This window comes from Panthera leo, chromosome D1 (genome assembly GCF_018350215.1).
Source record: "Panthera leo isolate Ple1 chromosome D1, P.leo_Ple1_pat1.1, whole genome shotgun sequence".
In the NCBI taxonomy this organism is placed as follows: domain Eukaryota; kingdom Metazoa; phylum Chordata; class Mammalia; order Carnivora; family Felidae; genus Panthera; species Panthera leo.
In genome coordinates, this window is record NC_056688.1 from 60,750,119 (window position 1) to 60,773,776 (window position 23,658).

A 23,658-nucleotide genomic window follows, 5' to 3' on the forward strand; every position below is an offset into this window, starting at 1 on the left:
GTGAAAGAGACTCTAAAATATAACTTCCTTCCCAGTCCTTTTATATTTATGAATGCATTTCATATTAATGTAGAATTTTGAATTTAAATATTACTAGTAACATTTTGCTTTTAAGATAGTAGATATAAACCTCAATAATAGTAAGCTCTGTTGAACACCTGAAACTACATAACACTGTATGTTAACTACACTGGAATTACAAAAAAAAAAAAAAGTTAAGGCCTTTGGGAGGTGATTAGGTCATGAAGGTGGAGCCCCCATAAGTGGGATTAGTGGTCTTATAAAAGGGCTACAGAGCTCCATTGCCCCTTCAGCCGTGTGAGGGCACAGTGAAAGGAGGGCCATCTATGAACCAGGATGTGGGCTTTCACCAGACACCAAATCTGTAGGCACCTTTATCTTGGACTAACAGCCTTCAGAACTGAGAAATAAATGCTTGTTGTTTAGAAAAATATATGTGCAAATCCTGTATTTTCAGCATAGAGAATAAAGGCATGGTTTTGTTTTGTATGTATGTTGACATACTAGGGAATATGGTCACTAAACCCAGGTTAAGCTATTCTTAGCAGAAGTACATAACTTATCTTTTAATAACTAGCAATAAATGTGAAACTAAGAGTCATCAAATCAACAATCTAATGAAGTTGTTTATTATATTTTGGGAAGGTCCTCCATTTCTGAAGAAAATTTAGGTTCCAAGATGGCTTTTGATCCGTCAGTTACTGAAAGAGAGCTATTAAAGTCTCAAAATATCATAGTGGATTTGTCTATTTCTCCTTGTCATTCTATCATTTTTATCCTGAGTATTTTGATTCTCTGTTGTTAGGTGCATAGACATTAAGGTTTGTTATGTCTTTTGGAAATCACTTTATCAAAATATAATGCGTTTTATTTATCCTTGATAATTTTTCTCATTTTAAAGTATGTCTTTTATGAAATTAATATAGCTTCTCTAGCTTTCTTTTGATTAGTGTTAGCATGGTATATCTTTCTCTATTCCATAAATGTATAATTTGCTAAGTATATCTTTTAATATTAACAACTTTCTAAGATATGTCACATACCATACAATTCATCCATTTAAAGTACACAGTTCAATGTGTACTTTTATAAATTTTAAAATATACTTAAAGGTATATGTAACCATCAAAGCAGTCAATTTTTCTCATCTCAAAAAGAAATTTCATACTCTGCAGCTATCACTTCCATCCCATATCCTCCATGGAGTAACTACTAATGTACTTTCTGGCTCAGTAGAGTTCCATATTCTGCACTTGCCTATAAATGTAATAATGTAGTATGTGGTATTTTGTGGTTGATTTCTTTCACTTAGCATAATGATGTAACATATATCGGAACTTCAGTACTTTTTATGGTTGAATGATATTTCATTTTATGTTGTTATATAAATGGGTAAAGGATAGCCCTTGCACACAGCATGTAGGACTTTGAGCTCAAGCCCACTGGCACCAGATAAAAGAAATATTTACACATCCAAATGTTTTAAATACATCCCAAATAAATACAATTACAACCATATAGAGACTTCTTTATTTGCATATTTCACAAAATTGTATTTGATTTCTGCTAGCTGTAGATAAGACAAAGTCTAGGGCTATAAAAGACTTTGAACTACTTCTGGTTCAGACACTACCTTCCATGTCGCTGAAAATATTATCAAGAAATACGTGTCCTCTCTCCAATTGCCCTGTAACCCAGGAGTTACTTTGCCCTTTTCTCCTTGGGGTGGTGGCCCTGACAACCACCCCTGGAAGATCTCCTGCTGTGTGGGACTTCCTCTACCAACAACCTGTCCAAGTTCTGCCTGAGAAACCTCACTGTGTCACTGCCATCTCATAGTCAAGGCTTTTCCTTAGTCACTCCCCAGATCCTCAAACTCACTACAATGTATAGCATACATTTTTTTGTTTACCATTCAGACAGTTGATGAACATTTAGTTTGTTGCCACCTTCTGGTTATTATGAAAATACATTCATATATATATATATATATATATTACATATTTTTGTGTGGTCACAGAACATTGTGTTATTTCTATCATTTTGAATGTATGAATATATATAAATATATATAATATTTTATATATAAAAATTATATTATATATTATATATTATATATTTTATATATAATTATATATATATTATATATTATATATATAATATATAATATTATATATATTATAATATATAATAATATATATATAATTATATAATAATATATATATAAAAATTATATTATATTAATACATCTTTATATTATCAATATATTAATATTTATTAATTAATAAATTTATTTATTAAAATTAACTATTAATTATTTAGTTAATATATTAATAATTGATATTAATATACTATCTTATATTTATATATATTTATATATACGTATATTCTTCCATCTCCTTGTTGGATCTTCTGTCCAGTTGGTTGTTCTGTTCATCATTGATAGTGAGAAAGTGGGGTATTAAAATCTTAAGCTTCTGTTTATTCCTCCCTTCATTTCTGCCAATTTTTGCTTCATATATGTTGCTGATCTGTTATTATGTATGTATATGCCTATCATTGTTAGACTTTCCTGGTGGATTGATCCCTTTTATCATTATAAAATGGACCTCTTTACTTATAATATAGTATCTTTTTTACTATACTATAGTATATAGTATAGTCTACTGCACTATATACTATTTGGTTTGGTTTTTTGTTTTTTGTTTTGGTTTCAAAGTCTATTTTTTTCTCATGTAGTATAGCCAGCTTTGTTGTAGTTGCTATTTGCATATTTTGTTTTCCATTCTTTTACTTCCAATCCATTTGTATATGTCCCCTACAGAAAGCACATGGTTGGCTCATGTTTTATTATCTAGTCTGACAAACTGCTTTTTGATTGGAATGCTCAATCCATTTTCCATTACATTCAATGGTAATATTGAGAATGGTAAGGTGGATTTACATCTGCCATTTAATTTTTTGTTTTCAGATCTCATGTTTTATTTTTAAATTTCTCTGTTGGTTCTTTTGCTACTTTCTTTTGCTTTAAATTAATATTGCCCTACATAGCATTTTAATTTCTTTAATGACTTTTTCACTATATATTTATGATGGTTTTCCTCAGTGATTATAATAGGGCTTACCAAAATCATCTTGCCAAAATCAGCTTCACATGTACACTAGCTTAATTTCAGTGATATATAGGACTATTTAAGCTATTACTCCAATATAGCTGTCTTCCATTTCCCCTTTATTTGTGGTATTGTTATATACAATACATCCATTAATGTCACAATGCCAAAATTTATTGTTTTAATTATTAATTTACCATCTGTCAACAATTCTTTCATGTTTTTTTAATTATTTATTTTTCAGAGAGAGAGAGAGAAAGCACAAGCGGAGGAGGGGCTGAAAGAGAGGGGGACAGAAGATCAGAAATGGGCTCTGCACTGATAGCAGTGAGCCCATTTGGGGCTGGAACTCATGAACCATGAGATCATGACCTGAGCCAAAGTGCAGGCACCCTGCATCTGTCCACATTTCTTTTTTATTAAAAAAATTTTTTTAATGTTTGTTTATTTTTGAGAGAGAGGCAGAGTAGTGGAGGGCAGAGACAAGGAGACACAGAATCCAAAGCAGGTTTCAGGCTCTGAGCTTTCAGCACAGAGCCCAACACGGGGCTCGAACTCACAAGCTGTGAGATCATGACCTGAGCCGAAGTCGGAAGCTTAACCAACTGAGTCACGCAGGGGCCCCAACATTTCTAAGAATACAGCATTGCATCTGCCTACCTCCTTTGTGCTGTACTCTCAAATATATTATACACACATTGTATTTCTATATGTTATAAGGCCAGTAGTGGATTGCATGCATGTTACTTTATAAAATTGCTTTTTAAGACTGTTAAGAGGAGAAAAGAGATAAAATATACATTTAAACTGTCTTTTATAATTACAAAATTACCTTTACTGGTGTTCGTGTTTGTGTGTGTGTGTGTAAATTCAAATTACAATCTTGAAGCACGGACTTTTAGCCTACATTTGACTATAATGCTAAACCATTATCTAAGAAGAAGCAATTGGTAAGTTAGATTTAATGACATTAAAATATTCTGTGCCTCAGACATAGTGTCAGAAAATAGACAAGCCAGAAACTAGAAGACAAAAATTGTAAAGATCAAACTGGCCCCTATTGCAGGATTCAAAGGACAAATGTGGTCAACTTGTCATGAAGTGGTTGGTTGGTAACCATGAGAAATGATGCCATATCCAATCCTCAACATTAGTCTCTATTGCTAGGAAGTCTGACATTTAGCGGTGGCAGTAGCTAGATCAGTCTTAGCTATGTGGGATTCCATAGTGTTCGACCTTTGTCAAACCCATGCATCCTCTATGGCCTCCAAGTTCATGTACCCATTGTTCAAACACTGTGGTGGCTGAAAACAGAGGATGACTGATAACTGGTCGTGCTTTTCTATAAGGTTGGCTGCATTTCCGTGGTGGATACTCTCTGGTGGGCACTAACATGTGATGCAAAGATCTTCAAGATATATACCGGTATAATTCTACCACCCCAGATCTCCTGGACTCTGGTCTTTCAATCTTTTCCTGTCAGTCTCCTAACCAGCCCTAATTTACCACTGCCAATGATTCTGTACATGTTCTAACCTCAGGATACTCCCATTTATGCACAATGTGAATCACTACCTGCACCACCTAAACCTCAGTAGAGGAGGGATTTTATTAAAATAAAAGCAAAATCTGTTTATGGAATGTACATCATGCAACCAAAGGGAATAATGTGGATGCATATGCAGTGATACACATTTTATATTTGATTTGTTGCAAAAGACAGCTGAATAACAGTGCATATAGAATTATTTCAATTCTAAAAAAACTAATTCAAACAAAACGTGTGTGTGTGTGTAGTGTATGTGTCTGTGTGTATGTTAAGAGAGAGATTCATGGAATCAAATATTTCAAATGGTCAATGGAGATTATCCTTGGTTATCGGTGAAGGGGAAAAGAGAGGCCAACATTCACTTTTGTATTAAACATGTCAGTATTATTTATTTCAATATCAACATAGTATTTTAAAAGTAAATACTATCCCCTTATTATTTACTTATTTATTTATTTATTTAAAGTGTTTATTTTAATGTTTATATTTATTTTTGAGGGAGAGAGAGACAGAGACAGAGTGCAAGCAGGGGAGGGGCAGACAGAGGGAGACACAGAATCTGAAGCAGGCTTCACACTATCAGCATGAAGCCCAACGTGGGGCTTGAACCCACAAACCATGAGATCATGACCTAAGCCAAATTTGGACGCTCAACCAACTGAGCCACACAGGGGCCCCTTGTCTTTAAAAAATAATAATCTGTTCCTTTAAGAATTAAAAAACCCAATAGCTCAAACGTAGTATCACTAACATAATGACATAGAATAATACAATGTGACAACAGCTGGGAAAGAACCAAAACCAGAATGCTCTGAAACTGTAGGTAAGGAAGCAATTCAGCATAATGGGACTGGGACACTCTCCTATTCTTTTTTTAAGGCCCCTCAAAATGACTAAATCATTTGCATTATGGGAATTCAGTTGAGTATGTCTCACTTAACACTTAAGGATTCATTAAAGTATTCGACTGGGCTTTGTAGTCCTTCTGGGTATAGCCTCCGGTGTAATCATTCCCAAAGTCCACTAACAAAGCATCAGGGAGGAAAGACTAGTATCAGAAAGTCATAATAATCCCGTGTACCTGAGACTGGGATTGGGGGATTGGACTGACTTCATTCTTGTCATATATATAGTGCCTGAGGTATACCCTAATGGCACACCTTGGTAAGTACCTGAAAACCCTATTGTTCCTATTATATATCATCAGTGAAGAACATTAAGATGGATAAGATGTTTCCTTGATAAACTGTTAATATTTTACTATTGAATAATACCTGCTTAAATCTCAAGATACACTTAAGACCTTGGCAATACCATTGTATAGGTCAGAGTTGTCCAGAGAAACAGAAGCAATAGGATATGTACTGGGGACTGAGGATTATATATGGAGGCTGGTAAGTCCCCCAATCTGCCTTTTACAAGCTGGAGGTCCTAGAAAGTTGGTGTAATTCAGCCTGAGTCTGAAGACCTGAGCACCAGGGTGCTAAAGGCAGGAAAAAAAATCAATTGATATCCTAGCTCAAAAAATCAGGCAGGAAGGATTGAATCATTCTTTCCTCCCCCTTTCTGTTCTATTCAGGCCCTGCCCTGATTGGATCACACCATCCTATATTAGGAAGGGAAAACTGTCTTATCTATGAGTTCACGGATTTTCATAAATCATGTGTGGATGATTTTTTTTTAACAAATTCCATTTAATAACTTAATTTTAAGATAGAGGCCTCCAAGTTAATGATATGATCTTTCATTCATTCACTGAGTTTCAGTGTGTATTAAAATGATATATGATTATATAGGATACCATAAGCGACAGAAAGGATGAAAAGCAGAAATATTATCATCAAAAGCATACTATGCCCCGAGTTACTATTATCCTCATTAGTGAGTTAGGCCTGGACCTAAAGTTTGGATTAATTTGTGTTTACTAGGTAGGCAGGGTTAAAACAAACAACAACAAACAACAACTGGTATTCCAAGCAGGAGAAAAAAACGAGTGTTGCTCAAGTTTTGTAATATTGAAAATGTCAAATTCGGGGCGCCTGGGTGGCTCAGTCGGTTGAGCGTCCGACTTCAGCTCAGGTCACGATCTCGCACTCCGTGCGTTCGAGCCCCGCGTCGGTCTCTGGGCTGATGGCTCAGAGCCTGGAGCCTGCTTCCGATTCTGTGTCTCCCTCTCTCTCTGCCCTTCCCCCATTCATGCTCTGTCTCTGTCTCAAAAATAAATAAATGTTAAAAAAAATTCCTTGTAAATGTCAAATTCTATCCTAGGTTCCTCTATGTAAAATAAAAATGTTATACTATTACATAAAAATATGCATCCTTTAAAGAAATTATTGTTTGCAATAATTCAGATTATCTTCTGAAGCAATAACATGGAAGCAAGGAGTATATGTGTGTTTAGGGGCTAATCAACTAAGCTGTAGCAATAGGGGACCTGAGTCGGGGTGGGGCAGTCCAAGAGAATGGAAGTGTATATACCTAATAGGAGAGAAGGCAAAGCTTTGCATTTCAGCCAAGGTATTTGACTTGGGAAGTGGGGGTTATTCTGATTTTCTTAAGAGAAATAGAATGACTAACATTACAGAAAGACAAATCTGGCAGCTGGCACAAAGACATGTTCTAACACCTGCACACAAATGTGGCCTCCTTGATATTGGTGGTGAGTGTCTCCCAAACATGAATGTAATAACCATTTAATCAACTGCTTGTAAGGTTTTTATTTTCTTCTAGTGTGATAACTGCATTTAGAACTTGCTCTGTATTCTCCACTATTTAGACTATTATTCTACATCCATTTACTTCAAAACTAAATTTTTCTGTGATATATTTATCACTTAATTGTTAATAGGTGACATAGAGACGGAAGCTAAACTAAGCAAGGAATTCAATCTACAAAGATGGAATTAAACCCAGGGGAATATATTCAAAAGCTCAACAAAAGTGGTCACAGAAGTAGCAGCTCAGAAATGCATCAGGCATGTGCAGCAGTTTATGGATTGTGAGGCTAGAGGTAAGAAAAGCGTACCGGAGACAGATGTGGAGACACACACACACACACACACACACACACACAATATGTGCAAGAAAAAGAGAGGAATGGAGAAAAGCATGAAAGCAAGAATGAGAGGTGAAGCATGTTTAGAAAAGAGAGGCAACAATAGTTGATACTGATCATATACAAAAGATATCCACGAGACTTTTGCAACATACGTGAGAGCAAGAGAGGACAAGAAGAGAACAAGGCAAACAAAGCAGTATAATAAACAACTGGCCTGTATATCACTTTATGGGATAGTATCAATTCCCTAGTGATCAGGAATTGGTATAAAAGCAAATCATGTGTGTTAAATTTATGTTTATTTGCAATGTACCTTTTAACACCTTTGAATATTAAGTTTCTTTAAATAATATCAACAAGTTATCTTCAATAATATTGCTTTAATCCTCACACAGAGTGATAGCCAGGCACCAATTATATCAAAATGTGTCTCTCTTACTTAAATGTTTCCACTTATAACTAACATGGACTCTCTGGGATTCCCTCACTCATATGGATTGGATAGTAAGCCAAGGTTTGAGGTATCATTGCCAGCTTGAGGCAATCACCCACATGTAGCAGTTATCCTAATATATTTCATTTTAGTCCTTCATTCCTTTAGCCTCTAGCTAAGAAAGATCATTTATACTTATCCAGCAAATATTTATTGAGGATCAAATGGGTAAAAGCATCAGGGAACATCAAGATATACATAAAATATACCCTGGCCACAAAGAGATCAGTCAAGTAGGAGGAACAGATGTGAAATAAATGTCAAATAAATATTTATATAATTAATGTGCCAAAGGTCACAAAGAAAAACATATTCTATCTTGGGTGGAAGGTGGAGAAGTGTTCCAGTAAAGGATTCTAAAGGACATGATACCAAATTTAGGATTTGGACAAAGACCAATGAGAAAAAGATGAGCATTTTTATTACAGATAAAAGCAAAATACTAGAAACAGCATAGCATTCAGGAAATTAAAAGTTGATAGGGACACAAAGAAGAGAGTTAGTCATGGAAAGGTAGGATACTGGTAATTAACATTCCTCTCTAGCCAGGATTATACTGTGATCACTATTATAAATATTTAGTAATATCTGGTCTTGGACTCTTATTTGTTGAGAGATTTTGATAACTGATGCAATTTCTTCGTTGGTTATGGGTATGTTCAAATTTTCTATTTCTTCCTGTTTGAGTTTTGGAAGTGTGTGGGTGTTTAAGAATTTGTCCATTTCTTCCAGGTTGTCCAGTTTGTTGGCATATAATTTTTCATAGTATTCTCTGATAATTGCTTGTGTTTCTGAGGGATTGGTTGTAATAATTCCATTTTCATTCATGATTTTATCTATTTGGGTCATCTCCCTTTTCTTTTTGAGAAGTATGGCTAGAGGTTTATCAATTTTGTTTATTTTTTCAAAAAACCAACTCTTGGTTTCGTTGATCTGCTCTACAGTTTTTATAGATTCTATATTGTTTATTTCTGCTTTGATCTTTATTATTTCTCTTCTTCTGCTGGGTTTAGGGTGTCTTTGCTGTTCTGCTTCTATTTCCTTTAGGTGTGCTGTTAGATTTTGTTTTTGGTATTTTTCTTGTTTCTTGAGATAGGCCTGGATTGCAATGTATTTTCCTCTCAGGACTGCCTTCGCTGCATCTCAAAGCGTTTGGATTGTTGTATTTTCATTTTCGTTTGTTTCCATATATTTTTTAATTTCTTCTCTAATTGCCTGGTTGACCCACTCATTCTTTAGTAGGGTGTTCTTTAACCTCCATGCTTTTGGAGGTTTTCCAGACTTTTTCCTGTGGTTGATTTCAAGCTTCATAGCATTGTGGTCTGAAAGTATGCATGGTATGATTTCAATTCTTGTATACTTATGAAGGGCTGTTTTGTGACCTAGTATGTGATCTATCTTGGAGAATGTTCCATGTGCACTCGAGAAGAAAGTATATTTTGTTGCTTTGGGATGCAGAGTTCTGAATATATCTGTCAAGTCCATCTGATCCAATGTATCATTCAGGGCCCTTGTTACTTTATTGACCATGTGTCTAGATGATCTATCCATTTCTGTAAGTGGGTGTTAAAGTCCCTTGCAATTACCACATTCTTATCAATAAGGTTGCTTATGTTTGTGAGTAATTGTTTTATATATTTGGGGGCTCCTGTATTCGGTGCATAGACATTTATAATTGTTAGCTCTTCCTTATGGATAGACTCTGTGATTATTATATAATGCCCTTCTTCATCTCTTATTACAGTCTTTAATTTAAAGTCTAGTTTGTCTGATATAAGTATGGCTACTCCAGCTTTCTTTTGACTTCCAGTGGCATGATAAATAGTTCTCCATCCCCTCACTCTTAATCTGAAGGTGTCCTCAGGTCTAAAATGAGTCTCTTGTAGACAGCAAATAGAGACCCATTCATTCTTTAGTAGGGTGTTCTTTAACCTCCATGCTTCTGGAGGTTTTCCAGACTTTTTCCTGTGGTTGATTTCAAGCTTCATAGCATTGTGGTCTGAAAGTGTACATGGTATGATCTCAATTCTTTTATACTTATGAAGGTCTGTTTTGTGACCCAGTATGTGATCTATCTTGGAGAATGTTCCATGTGCACTCGAGAAAAAAGTATATTCTGTTGCTTTGGGATGCAGAGTTCTAAATATATCTGTCAAGTCCATCTGATGCAATGTATCATTCAGGGCCCTTGTTTCTTTATTGATTCTGTGTCTAGAATATCTATCCATTGTTGTAAGTGGGGTACTAAAGTCCCCTGCGATTACCACATTCGTATCAATAAGGTTGCTTATGTTTGTGATTGTTTTATATATTTGGAAGTTCTAGCATCAGCAATCAGACAACAAAAGGAAATCAAAGGCATCAAAATTGGCAAAGATGAAGTCAAGCTTTCACTTTTTGCAGATGACATGATACTATACATGGAAGGCCCAATAAACTCCACCAAAAGTCTGCTAGAGCTGATACATGAATTCAGCAAAGTCGCAGGATACAAAATTAATGTACAGAAATCAGTTGCATTCTTATACACTAATAATGAAGCAACAGAAAGACAAATAAAGAAACTGTTCCCATTCACAATTGCACCAAGAAGCATAAAATACCTAGGAATAAACCTAACCAAAGATGCAAAAGATCTGTATGCTGAAAACTATAGAAAGCTTATGAAGAAAACTGAGGAAGATACAAAGAAATGGAAAAAAAAATCCGTGCTCATGGATTGGAAGAATAAATATTGTCAAAATGTCAATACTACCCAAAGCAATCTACACATTTAATGCAATCCCAATCAAAATTGCACCAGCATTCTTCTTGAAGCTAGAAGAAGCAATCCTAAAATTTTTATGGAACCACAAAAGAACCCGAATAACCAAAGCACTATTGAAGAAGAAGACCAAAGTGGGAGGCATCACAATCCCAGACTTTAGCCTCTACTACAAAGCTGTAATCAGCAAGACAGCATGGTATTGGCACAAAAACAGATGCATAGACCAATGGAATAGAATAGAAACTCCAGAATTGGACGCACAAAAGTATGGCTAGCTAATATTTGACAAAGCAGGAAAGAATATCCAATGGAAAAAAGACGGTCTCTTTAACAAATGGTGCTGGGAGAACTGGACAGCAACATGCAGAAGAATGAAACTAGACCTTCTTACACCATTCACAAAAATAAACTCAAAATGGATAAAGTACCTGAATGTGAGACAGGAAACCATCAAAACCCTAGAGGAGAAAGCAGGAAAAAACCTCTCTGACCTCAGGCACAGCAATTTCTTACTTGACCCATCCCCAAAGACAAGGGAATTTAAGGAAAAATGAACTATTGGGACCTCATCAAGATAAAAAGCTTCTGCACTGCAAAGGAAACAATCAACAAAACTAAAAGGCAACCAACAGAATGGGAAAAGATATTTGCAAATGACATATCGGACAAAGGGCTAGTATGCAAAATCTATAAAGAGCTCACCAAACTCCACACCTGAAAAACAAATAATCCAGTGAAGAAATGGGCAGAACAGATGAATAGACACTTCTCTAAAGAAGACATCCAGATGGCCAACATGCACATGAAAAGACGCTCAATGTCATCCCTCATCAGGGAAATATAAATCAAAACCACACTCAGATATCACCTCACGCCAGAGTGGCTAAAATGAACAAATCAAGAGATTATAGATGCTGGCAAGGATGTGGAGAAACGGGAACCTTCTTACACTGTTGGTGGGAATGCAAACTGGTGCAGCTGCTCTGGAAAACAGTGTGGAGGTTCCTCAAAAGATTAAAAATAGATCTGCCCTATGATCCAGCAATAGCACTGCTAGGAATTTACCCAAGGGATACAGGAGTGCTGATGCATAGGGGCACTTGTACCTCAATGTTTATAGCAGCACTTTCAACAATAGCCAAATTATGGAAAGAGCCTAAATGTCCATCAACTGATGAATGGATAAAGAAGTTGTGGTTTATATACACAATGGAATACTACTTGGCAATGAGAAAGAATGAAATATGGCCTTATGTAGCAACATGGATGGAACTGGAGAGTGTTATGCTAAGTGAACTGTCATGGAGAGAATGACAGATACCATATGGTTTCACTCTTATGTGGATCCTGAGAAACTTAACAGAAACCCATGGGGGAGGGGAAGGAAAAAAAAAGTTAGAGAGGGAGGGAGGCAAACCATTAGAGATTCTTAAAAACTGAGAAGAAACTGAGGGTTGATGGGGAGTGCGTGGGAGGGGAAAGTGGGTGATGGGTATTGAGGAGGGCACCTGCTGGGATGAGCACTGGGTGTTGTATGGAAACCAACTTGACAATAAGTTTCATATTAAAAAAAAAAAAAGACAGACACGTGAATTCCTGGCTATTCTACTTATCAGTTATGTGACCTTGAACAAATAAGTAGACACTTCTGTGTTTTACTTTGTTTTTATATGGTTACTACAGTAACTAAATAAGATAAAGTATATATTTAACAGAGGGACCAGTGCAATATTATTCAAGAAATGATAATCTAATTTTAAATATTGTTTTTAAATTTGTATTGGGCAATATACATCAGTATATATTAAATGTTATATTTTTTGATTCAGTGTACCCCTTTCTGAAAATCCATGCTGTGGAAAACCTTAAAATATGATAAAAAATCATATGAAGATATGCACGCAATGTTAGGTGCTAAAAATAGTGGCCTAGAAGATTATTAAAGAATATAGAGATAGTACATTATATAAAATGACAAAAGAATATAATAGCATTTACACAATTAGATCAACAACTACATAAAAAAATAAAAATACACTGGTAAATAATATAGAGGTCAAAAATAATGAATATAAAGCATCATATCCTCTCTGATTATCTGTTCCAATTGGGTAAAGTCTTGGAATACCAAAGAATTTATATTCTAGTATGCACAATTCAAATTTATCTGGGAGTTCAATAATTCATTTTGGGATTGTTATATATTTGTCTAAGTCAGATGGATGACAAATAGAAAAGTCTAAAAATTATCATCATCAAATAATGGGAAAGATAAATAAAATTGAAAGGCAAAAAATTCTGACTTACATTTAATCCTACAATTGTTAATATCAAAGAGACACATGTATAAGAAGGTCCATTGTGTGCTTTGGGACCACATAGGCAGGACTAGTCAGGTTCCTGGAAAAAGGAATAAATGATTAGAAATTTGAAATTGTTTGATATGTAGATAAAAGAACTAATAGATAAATCATTTGCTTTATCTGAGAAATGTGTTCATAAATATGATCACCTTTTTTAAAACTGAAAAACATTGTGAAGTAAGGAATGCTAAAGAAATAAAAGTATAATAAATCATTATTCTTATTATTAGTAAAATATGCCACTAATATTTTGTCCTTTACTATTAGGTTTTAATGAGTGAAAATGTGTGTTTAATTTGATTTCAGAGGGTCATTTGTGACCTATTCTCAGATTTTCTTTCTTCGTGATGATTTAATAAATCAGTCCTGGCTTCTCTCGCAACTGGAGCTTCCATGTTTTACAAAATTTCAATGAATTAAAGGTTATCAAATGTTAAAATTAATGACCTCTCTCTTCTTCATTGTGTTGCACTTTCATAGAACATATATGTCAATTTTTAGAAAAAAATATATGAAAAACAATGAGATTAAAGGTATAAGGGTAACCCTGAAAAATAAAAATAAGATTGAGAAATGATCTGCAGGCTAATTTGAAGGAGAGCAATACAGCTTCTTTATTTTTACTTAGATTTTGTTGTATTAATTACACAATTTATCTAAAGGTTTACATTTCTCTAGTTTGCATGTACATTGAATTTTTTCAAGGCTGTGGTATAAACCTGATAGCATCCTAGCAGTGCTCACATGTCCCAGTATACAGTTGTGACCAAATTTCATATTTTATAAACTGTTCCCGAACTGATGATTCAGATGCCTGGGATGTCTTTCTTCATACTCACATTTGTGTAAGTCATTTGAAAAACACTAAAGATTGATTTTATATGAATATGGTAGAATTTGTTCACCAATCTGAATAGTCTGCGACTTTGTCAGCATCTCTCACACCCAAAAGGTTTCTGAAGGCCACCATGGTGGTCTGGAATAACAGTGATGCTATGGAACCCATCCTTCTCTTAGGAGGTTTCCATGGGCTGAAGTCTGTTCATGCTTCGCTCTCAATTCCATTTTGTCTTGCATACCTGATGGCATTTATAGGCAACATGACCATCCTCTCTGTTGTCTGGAATGAGTCTTCACTCCACCAGCCCATGTATTATCTGCTGTCCATCTTGGCAGTAACTGACCTGGGCATGTCCATCTCTACACTCCCCACAATACTGGCTGTGTAATGGTGGGAAGCCCAGGAAATCAAAGTAGGAGCTCGCTTTGCTTAGCTCTTTTTCATCCACACCTTCACGTTCTTGAATTCTTCAGTGCTGTTGGCCATGGCCTTTGACAGATTCATTGCTGTATATCGTCCATTGTACTACTCAAGCGTCCTCACCAGTGATGTCATTGGCAAGACTGGCTTGGGCTGCTTGCTGTGAAGTGCAGGAGTCATGATGCCTACATCCATATTGCTGCGGCGCTATCATTATTGCCAGGCTAATGTGCTCAGCCACCCCTTTTGTCTGCATCAGGATATTCTGAAATTATCCTGCTCTGATGCCAGTGTCAACATCTATGGATTGTGTGTGGTCATTATCACACTGGGTGCAGACTCAGTTTTCACACTCCTTTCCTACGTCCTAATTCTCCATGCTGTTCTGGGCATTGCATCTTTGAAGAGCGACTAAAGGTGCTCAACACTTGTTTGTCCCAGGTATGTGTGGTTCTTATCTTCTTTGTACCTCTAACAGGGGTATGCATGGTCCATCGCTTTGGGAAACACTTGCGTCCCATCGTGCATATCGTCATGGCTGACATTTACCTGTTTCTCCCACCAGTACTTAATCCCATCGTCTACAGAGTCAGGACCAAGGAGATTCATCCTGCAGTTTTCCACATGTTTAGACAAAGTAGGAGGCTTTAGAAACACCAGGCATTGATTTGGAGGAAAACTTTCTCCATCAGATTCTTAACTGTGCAACTTCCTGCATATGTAACTTAGGTAAATTCCTTAAATCTCTTTCATTTCTATGCTTCTTCTTTGTAAATTTGAAACTTTGTCATTGCTCTTTCATCTCCCTGCATTTTATGAAGATCATTGTGAATAATACCTTATGAGGTGTTTAATATAGCAATGTAACCTTACTAATGACACATTTTATTGTATTTGAAAATAATAATACAATTGATATCTCTTAATAATCCAAAGACCTAAACCAGGTTATCTTTGCTAGTCTGTGATTGGTTATTCACCTGCCCAGGGCCAGAATTTTGTGGAAAAACTTGTTTCAACAAAGTAGACTTGTCCTATATTGTACCTGAAATTTGAAAGACCCTGCAGACCCAATCTTCGCCCTGCTGAATATCATCACTATAACCGACTTCTTTTTTTTAATTTATTTTTTATTTTTTTTATTTTTTTAGTTTTTTTTTTTTCCAACGTTTTTTATTTATTTTTGGGACAGAGAGAGACAGAGCATGAACGGGGGAGGGGCAGAGAGAGAGGGAGACACAGAGTCGGAAACAGGCTCCAGGCTCCGAGCCATCAGCCCAGAGCCTAACGCAGGGCTCGAACTCACGGACCACGAGATCGTGACGTGGTTGAAGTCGGCCGCTTAACCGACTGCGCCACCCAGGCGCCCCTATAACCGACTTCTTAACCTCATCCTTTGCCATTTATCTTAGTGTCCCCCCCTTATAGAGCTATTAGAATCATAATCACCTGCCAGTGTTGAGATAAGCACATAAGTCATGATTGCTCACTTGAAGTCAACATGTAGTAAGTGGAAAAACTGAAGCAGGTGTGCATTCACACCACTGAGATCAAGAGGATGATATTAATCCAGAATATTGATGGTTTTGGAGTGTGTTCACCCACATAATCAGATTATAACTTGGGACAAAAAAATTAAGCATTCAAATATTAAATACAAAGCAAACATTTTATTTCTGTTTATTGCCATGATGGAATAACAGCTATCAGATTTAGTCTCTCACCTTAGATAACTAAAAACAAAGTGGTAAGTTTATAGAACAATTGTCTAAGAAACTGGGTAAAAGAAACCAATGACAATGATCTCTAAAAATAGTGGGGGGGGGGGTAATGAGAAGAGCCCAAAGATTTCCCTGGCTTAACTCTCTGGAAATTTATCAAGTCATGGATAAAGGCAGAGAACCCAAAGAGTCTGATCATCTCCCTAAATTACATAGAACACCAGAGAGGAGAGAGGTGCATGGAGACTGACACACATGACCTCAGGACATTCCTCAGAAGCTTTCAGTTGTGTACTGGTCAGTATATGTATGTGAAGAAACTACTGAGGCCAAGGAAATAGCCACCAGAGGGGAGCAGGTGGAACAATTCTCAGGTCTTATATGTGACTGAGAAGAGTTCTTCTTCTTCTTATTTTTTAAAGTAGGCTCCAAGCTCAGTGTGGAGCCCAGCACGGGGCTTGAACTCATGACCCTGAGATCAAGACCTGAGCTGAGATCAAGAGTCAGACCCTTGGCCCAATGAACCACCCATGCACCCTGAAAAGAGTTCTTACTCTTAACAGAGAGGGTAGAGAAACAGAACGTCTGGCTGTGTACGTGGAAGAGTGTTACTTTAGTAATGGGGTGAATTATTCCCAGGCTGAAAGCTATATTTGGTCTTTTCTAACAAAGCATAAAGAAAAGTCTTGGCAGGGGTAAAGCTATTTCCATGTCATTTTATGATACATAAGAATAAAGGTAAAATATATATTTAGAGAAATTAAAAAAATGAGTGCAGTTAATTTGTGCCTTTTGTGTGTGTGTGGAAACCAACAGCCTAGAAAGAGCACAAATTATACTTCCTGCTATATCTTATAGGAATATACTATATGTTTAGATGCCTCTTCTCAGACTATGATGGGGCTAGTAGGCCTACCTAATTCAGTGGATCTGTTAGGAATTTCATTGTAGAAAACACTTAAACAAGATTCTCAGTCATCAGCTTATCGATAATAAAGTTAAAGTCCTTTGTCTTCATTTGTTTGACATTTTAAAACATCCCTCCATTTGGTTCAGAACTCAGGAACTCAGATAGGAGAAAAGGTTTTTAAATTCTGGAGTGTTTCATAAGTGGCCACACATATTTTTAAAAAAACAGTGTAAGCATGGGGAAATAAATTCGAAGAAATATCTCATAATATTAGGAAGAAGGGAAACAATGATTAAAATATGCAATAAAGAAAAGTATACATAAAAGATCCATCTAGAAAACTGGTTGCCAAAAAAAGAAGTTACATTAAGAGAAAGAAGAAAAGGATAATCAAGGGATTTTAAATCAAAGAAAATTGTCTTTTAATGTCATAGATCCATACCTTATAAAGGCACAATTCTTTTAGTAAATGAAGATGAATGTTTAGAAATGTAAAGATATAATACTAATATATTTCAAAGGGGAAAGAAATATCACAAGAGGTTACCTAAAAGAAACAGGAATTACAATGGTATCAGATTCCTTGATTACCATATAGATGATGGATGATAGGTGTAATCATGCTTATAAAATCATCTGCAACCAAGATAACTGCATCAGTTTGCTAGGGCTGTAGTAACGAAGCATCACAGACTGGGTGGCTAAGCAACAGAGATTTATTTCCTCACAGTTCTGGAGGCTGTAAGCCTGAGATCATCAGCAGTGCCACTGCCTTCTGAGGGCTGTGGAAAGTGTCTGTTCCATGCCTCCTGCCTGGATTACATGGTGCCCTCCCGGTGGACATGCGTTTCCTCACAGAGCATTTTTTTTTTTTTAATAAGAACATCAGTTGGATAGAATTAGGGTCCAAACCTACTCCAGTATGGCCTAATTTTAACTTAAATTATTGCATCTGTAATGACCCTGTTCGCAAATGAGGTCATATTCTAAGGTACTGGGTATTAGTACTTTAACATTTAAATTTGAGGGTGGGGGACACAACCAATCATGACTAAATCCATAGTTGAAGGCAAAGTAATATTTCAGTCATATAAAGATTTTGAAACTGTATCTCCCATTCATTCTGTCTTTGGAATTTATTCAAGGATGTGTTCCAGGAAAGCTAGGGAGCTATCTGGGAAGGCATGAGGTATGAAACAGAAGCAGATCCAAAACAGGAGAGTAGAAAAGGGCATTCCCAGCTAGGAACACAAAAAGCAACCAGTTTAGGGGCGCCTGGGTGGCTCAGTCACTGAAGTGTATGACTTCAGCTCAGGTCATGATCTCACAGCTTATGAGTTTGAGCCCCATGTCGGCTCTGTTCTAACAACTCAGAGCCTGGAGCCTGCTTCAGATTCCGTCTCTCCCTCTCTCTCTGACCCTCCCCTGCTTGCACTCTGTCTCTTTCTCTCTCAAACAAACATTAAAAGAAATTAAAAAAAAAAAGAAAAAGAAAAGCAACCAATTCAGATTGGAGCTATAGAATTGAGGCCACTAGGAGGTCATTCAGAAAAAAAAAAGTAATTAGATCCATATCTGTTGTGATATTTTACATTGTAAGTTTCTGAAAGATAATCTAAACTGTTTTTTGTTCAAACTTTTTAATGACTATTGAAAAGAATATATTGGCTTTACAACAATAAAGATGTTGGTCTGGTTTTATATAACAGTTATTTGAATAAATAAACTGTGTCACTGGGGACCAAACTTGTTCTAATATTTGCTTTTGAGATTCTACATCTCATCCTGATCCTAAAGTTATCTGCCTTTATGGATCCAAGATATCTTTTAGCCGCTCTCAAGACTTGATGTGTCCTAGTTCATACTCACAGAGGAAGAAATGTGCCATTAAGCATCTGTCTTAAAATTTATTTTTATTATGTGTAAAGACCTAATTGGACCCAAGAGAATATTTCATTGTATATGTACAGGTAAAAAAAAGTGTAAATTTTCAGGAAATAGCTTTAATGTTTGTAGAGAATAATGGAGAGGATTGGCAAGGTCAAATGAAAGATATTATTACTTCTCATACTTTGTACTCAATGACCTATTTCCTTTTAAATTATTTTTATTTTTTAAAGTTTATTTTGAGAGACAGAGAGAGAGAGGGAGAGAAAGAGAGAGGGAGAGGGAGAGGGAGAGATAGATAGTTCCAAGCAGAGATAATTTGCACTGACAGTGCAGAGCCCCATGCAGGGCTTGAACTCACAAACTGCAAAATCAGGACCTGAGCTAAAATCAAGAGTCGGTTGCTTAACCGACTGAACTACCCAGAAGCCCTATCAATGATTTGTTTCTTAAGCTTAAATACTATCTTAGGGAACTTCCCAGAAACTTCAGCTGTGTGATAAAGAGATATAATTTTTTAAAATTTATCTTGAGAAAGAATGTGTGTCTGTGCATGAGAGTGGGGAGGAGAAGAAAGATAGGGAGAGAGAATCCCAAGCAGTCTCTGTGCTGTCAGCACACAACCTCACACAGGGATTGATCTCACAAATCGTGAGATCATGACCCGAGCTGAAATCAGGAATTGGATCCTTAATGGACTGAGACACCCAGATGCCCCAAGAGATATATTTTTTTTCAATCCAAAAAATCATATTGTAAGGGGATCTACATGATTGACTCTAAAGTTTGAGTAGAAAATATTTAATATTGTTAGAAGAAAATGGCTCTAGAGTTAGTAGCGATTGGTAAGTGATTCCTAAAGTTGCCCTGCATGAATAATATCTATGGAACTGTTCTTGTGAGCTGAAATAAGAATAAGAATAAGAATAAGAATAAGAATAAGAATAAGAATAAGAATAAGAAGGAGGAAGAGGAGGAGGAGAAGGGAAAGAAGGGGAGAGAAGAGGAGGGGCAGGACAAGGGGAAAGAGGAACAAACTATAATTGACCACTTACTATGTACAGCTATGTACAGGACACTGTTCTAAATGCCTCAGAGACATTTAATTTATACCTCAAATCTACCCAATGAGGAAGACACTATTTTGATTTTCATTTTATAGTTAAAGAAACTGAGGCATAGAAATAATACTTGTCACCCAAAGTCATGCAGCTGGCATGTGGCATAGCCAGAACTTGACCACGAGCACTCTGGCTCCAGGGTTGAAATTTAGGCACTTATCAATAGGTCTTTTGCAATCTGTCCAGGTGAAATTGTGGTTGTGGGAGAGAATTCATGCCCAGAAAAGGGTGTGGAAAATGGATCATGGCTCTATGCGTTTAGTGCTACTTGGGGAAACTCAAAGCAGTTATATGAGAGGAGGCTGGTAAAAATTTAGTGAAGAGAAATAGTAAAATTTAAAGTCACAAAAAACGCTCTCTATACTAGTTCAAATATTTGAGCTGAAATTAGCTAGCTTCTTCTATATGTAGAAGATCACTAAGCCATAGAACTGGGCCACATAGTCACATTCACATGGAGATACAGTGTATCTGTTGTCACATGTGTCAAGTAATGATGACAATAACTGTGTTTTGTCCCCACTCTTCAACTTTTATTTATATACACTTCCTTGTGCTTCTATGTTCCTTAGGGTTTTCTGTTTGGGGAGTAGAATATAGAGGTTTGTGAGCAGTCTCCGAGGACTCTATCCCAGATCACTGTGTTAAGTTGGGGTTAAACTAGGATGTTTTCCTAGAAATATCCCTTAGGTGCTAGAAGCCTAGCATAAAGGCACCTTCCATGTACTGCTCAGAAGAATATAAGGGTTGTGCTGCTTGATGCTGTCTGTGAGTCTTTATTCCTATGGAAGAAAAAGGTGAATCAGCTGCTGGGATCTGGTGAATAGTCGTGGCCGTAAATGCAGAGATATGTGGGCAGAGCAGGCTGAGAACTGGATCAAGTGGCCAACTGCACCAGGCAGGAAAAAATAAAACAAAGTTATATCTTTGAAAGGTGATAAGATTATCTTTAAAAGTCTCAGGAAGATCCAATGAATTTAATATCATCCTGTCCGTTGCATTGGATGAAATAAATTTCTATGTCAGCAGGAAGGAATGAGGCCAGTGAAGAGCTGCCGTTGAGAGTAGACTCCTAGCGTTTCTGCACAATAAACAACAGACACTCTTCACTTTGGCCTTAGCCATCACCTTTCTAGGCAATGGTTTCTTAATCGGCCGGGTTGTTTATGTTTTCAGAGGCAAATAAGAATCAGTGCACCTTGCAGTACTTATTCTTTCTCTATTGGACTGAGCTCACAAATAATTACTTATTTTTTTACCTCGGTATGTTTTCTATATTAGAAAACAATTTTTAAATGATAAGAAAGTGAAGCTATGACAAGAACAAAAACAGGGACATCTCTGCTTTTTTTTTAGTTACAACCGCTGTACCCTACATTCCAGGGTAAGTTTCTTTACCTCCTTTGGAATGGTATGACTCATCCTGTAGCATTTTGAAGGCGTTACTCAAATGTCTTTCTCATTCCCTTCAGACTATTGCAGAAGTAGATTCTTCTCTGTTGACATACAACAGACCCAGAGAGCTACAAAAAATACCTTCTTGGTACCAAAATCATTTGAGGCTTTCTGCCCAGATTTCTGGTGCCTTCAGCTGGTAGGAGTAGCAGCCAGGCAAAAGTTGGCTCCATCACAGTGGCAGAGTTAACACATAAAATTCATAGGTGCTCAGAGAGTACTGGATATGCTATGGAGAGTGAATGAAAAGTGTGAAAATAACATCAGAGAGCCCTCCGTTTCCTTTCCCAACTGATCTGCACAGTCCATAAATCATAAACAATGGCTGTTTCAACTCCTGGCCAGGCATCTCAGGGGGCCAGCCCTTATTATCTGATTTAGTGTCTGCGAGAGGCTGCTGGGCTTGGGTCAGAGTTTTTACATATCAGTCAGAAGAATTCAGGTTTTAATTGTGCGAGTACCTATACACCTGGATCTATAATTTATTTTCATTATGGATTGCTTAAATTTATTTATTTATTTATTTATTTATTTATTTATTTATTTATTTAGCTTAAAGGTGTTTCTGACTGCCTCTGTAGTATATTAACTTGATCTCATCTATAGTATTGATGTTTCCAGTGTCACCTCACCAGGGTGTGTTTCCCAGAGTGAAATCACATGCTATTCTTCAAAGTGAATGATAAGCTCTAATTATTAGAAATCTTCACAGAGCTTGCTGTAAGCCTCCATGTTTGGGATTAGAACTCAATTAGCAGGCTGAATGAAAACTCTGGATATGACCTTGACCTGGGAATGGCTGTGTGATATCTCATATATGTCCTTCAGTAACAGACCTACTATGTATTAAATATGACATCAACTCTATGCTAAAACACTGAGCTAGCAATTGATATGGCCTCTCCTTCTCTCTCTGATCTCTCCTCTGATCTCTCCCTCTCCCTCTCTCTCATTTTCCCCTAGAGAGGGAGCAGATTCACCTCGTTTGATCAGTAATAGGATGATATACCACAACAGGAGCATTTTTCACCCAGATACATTCTTCCTCGTTGGAATCCCAGGGCTGGAAGGAGCCCATGCCTGGATCTCCCTGCCTTTCTGCTCTGTTTACCTTGTGGCTTTGCTGGGCAATGCCACCATTTTGCTAGTCATCAAGATGGAACAGACCCTGCGGAGAGAGCCCATGTTCTACTTTCTGGCCCTCCTTTCAACTATTGATTTGGCCCTTTCCACAACCTCTATGCCCCGCATGCTGGGTATCTTCTGGTTTGATGCTCATGAGATTAACTTTGGGGCTTGTGTGGCCCAGATGTTTTTGATCCATACTTTTACTGGCATGGAAGCTGAGGTCTTGCTGGCCATGGCCTTTGACCGTTATGTGGCGATCTGTGCTCCACTCCACTATAGGACCATCTTGACATCCCGGGTGCTGGTGGGCATCAGCATGTGCACTGTGGTTCGTCCAGTTCTGCTTACGCTTCCCATGATCTACCTCATCTACCGCCTACCCTTTTGTCAGGCTCGTGTAATAGCTCATTCCTACTGTGAACACATGGGCATTGCAAAACTGTCCTGTGGTAACATCCGTATCAATGCCATCTATGGGCTCTTTGTGGTTTCCTTCTTTGTCCTGAACCTGGTCCTTATTGGCATCTCCTACGTTTACATACTCCGAGCTGTCTTCCGCCTCCCATCACAGGATGCTCGGTTAAAAGCCCTAAGCACATGTGGCTCTCACGTTGGGGTCATATGTGTTTTCTATATCCCCTCAGTGTTCTCCTTCCTCACTCACCGATTTGGACACAATATACCACGCTACATTCACATTCTTGTTGCCAACCTCTATTTGGTTATCCCACCGTCACTCAACCCCATCATTTATGGTGTAAGGACCAAACAGATACGAGAGCGAGTACTACATGTTTTTATTCAAAAATAA

General features: G+C 36.9%; 1 protein-coding gene and 1 pseudogene across 1 annotated transcript; both read left to right on the plus strand.

Annotated features, from left to right (window-relative positions):
* Positions 1 to 14,332: 14,332 nt before the first annotated feature.
* On the plus strand, positions 14,333 to 15,276 carry LOC122201209 (annotated as a pseudogene).
* A 7,443-nt stretch (positions 15,277 to 22,719) lies between these two features.
* LOC122200144 (olfactory receptor 52J3) lies at positions 22,720 to 23,658 on the plus strand. The gene has a single exon (XM_042905614.1). It carries the CDS (start codon positions 22,720 to 22,722, stop codon positions 23,656 to 23,658), a length of 939 nt encoding a protein of 312 aa, XP_042761548.1.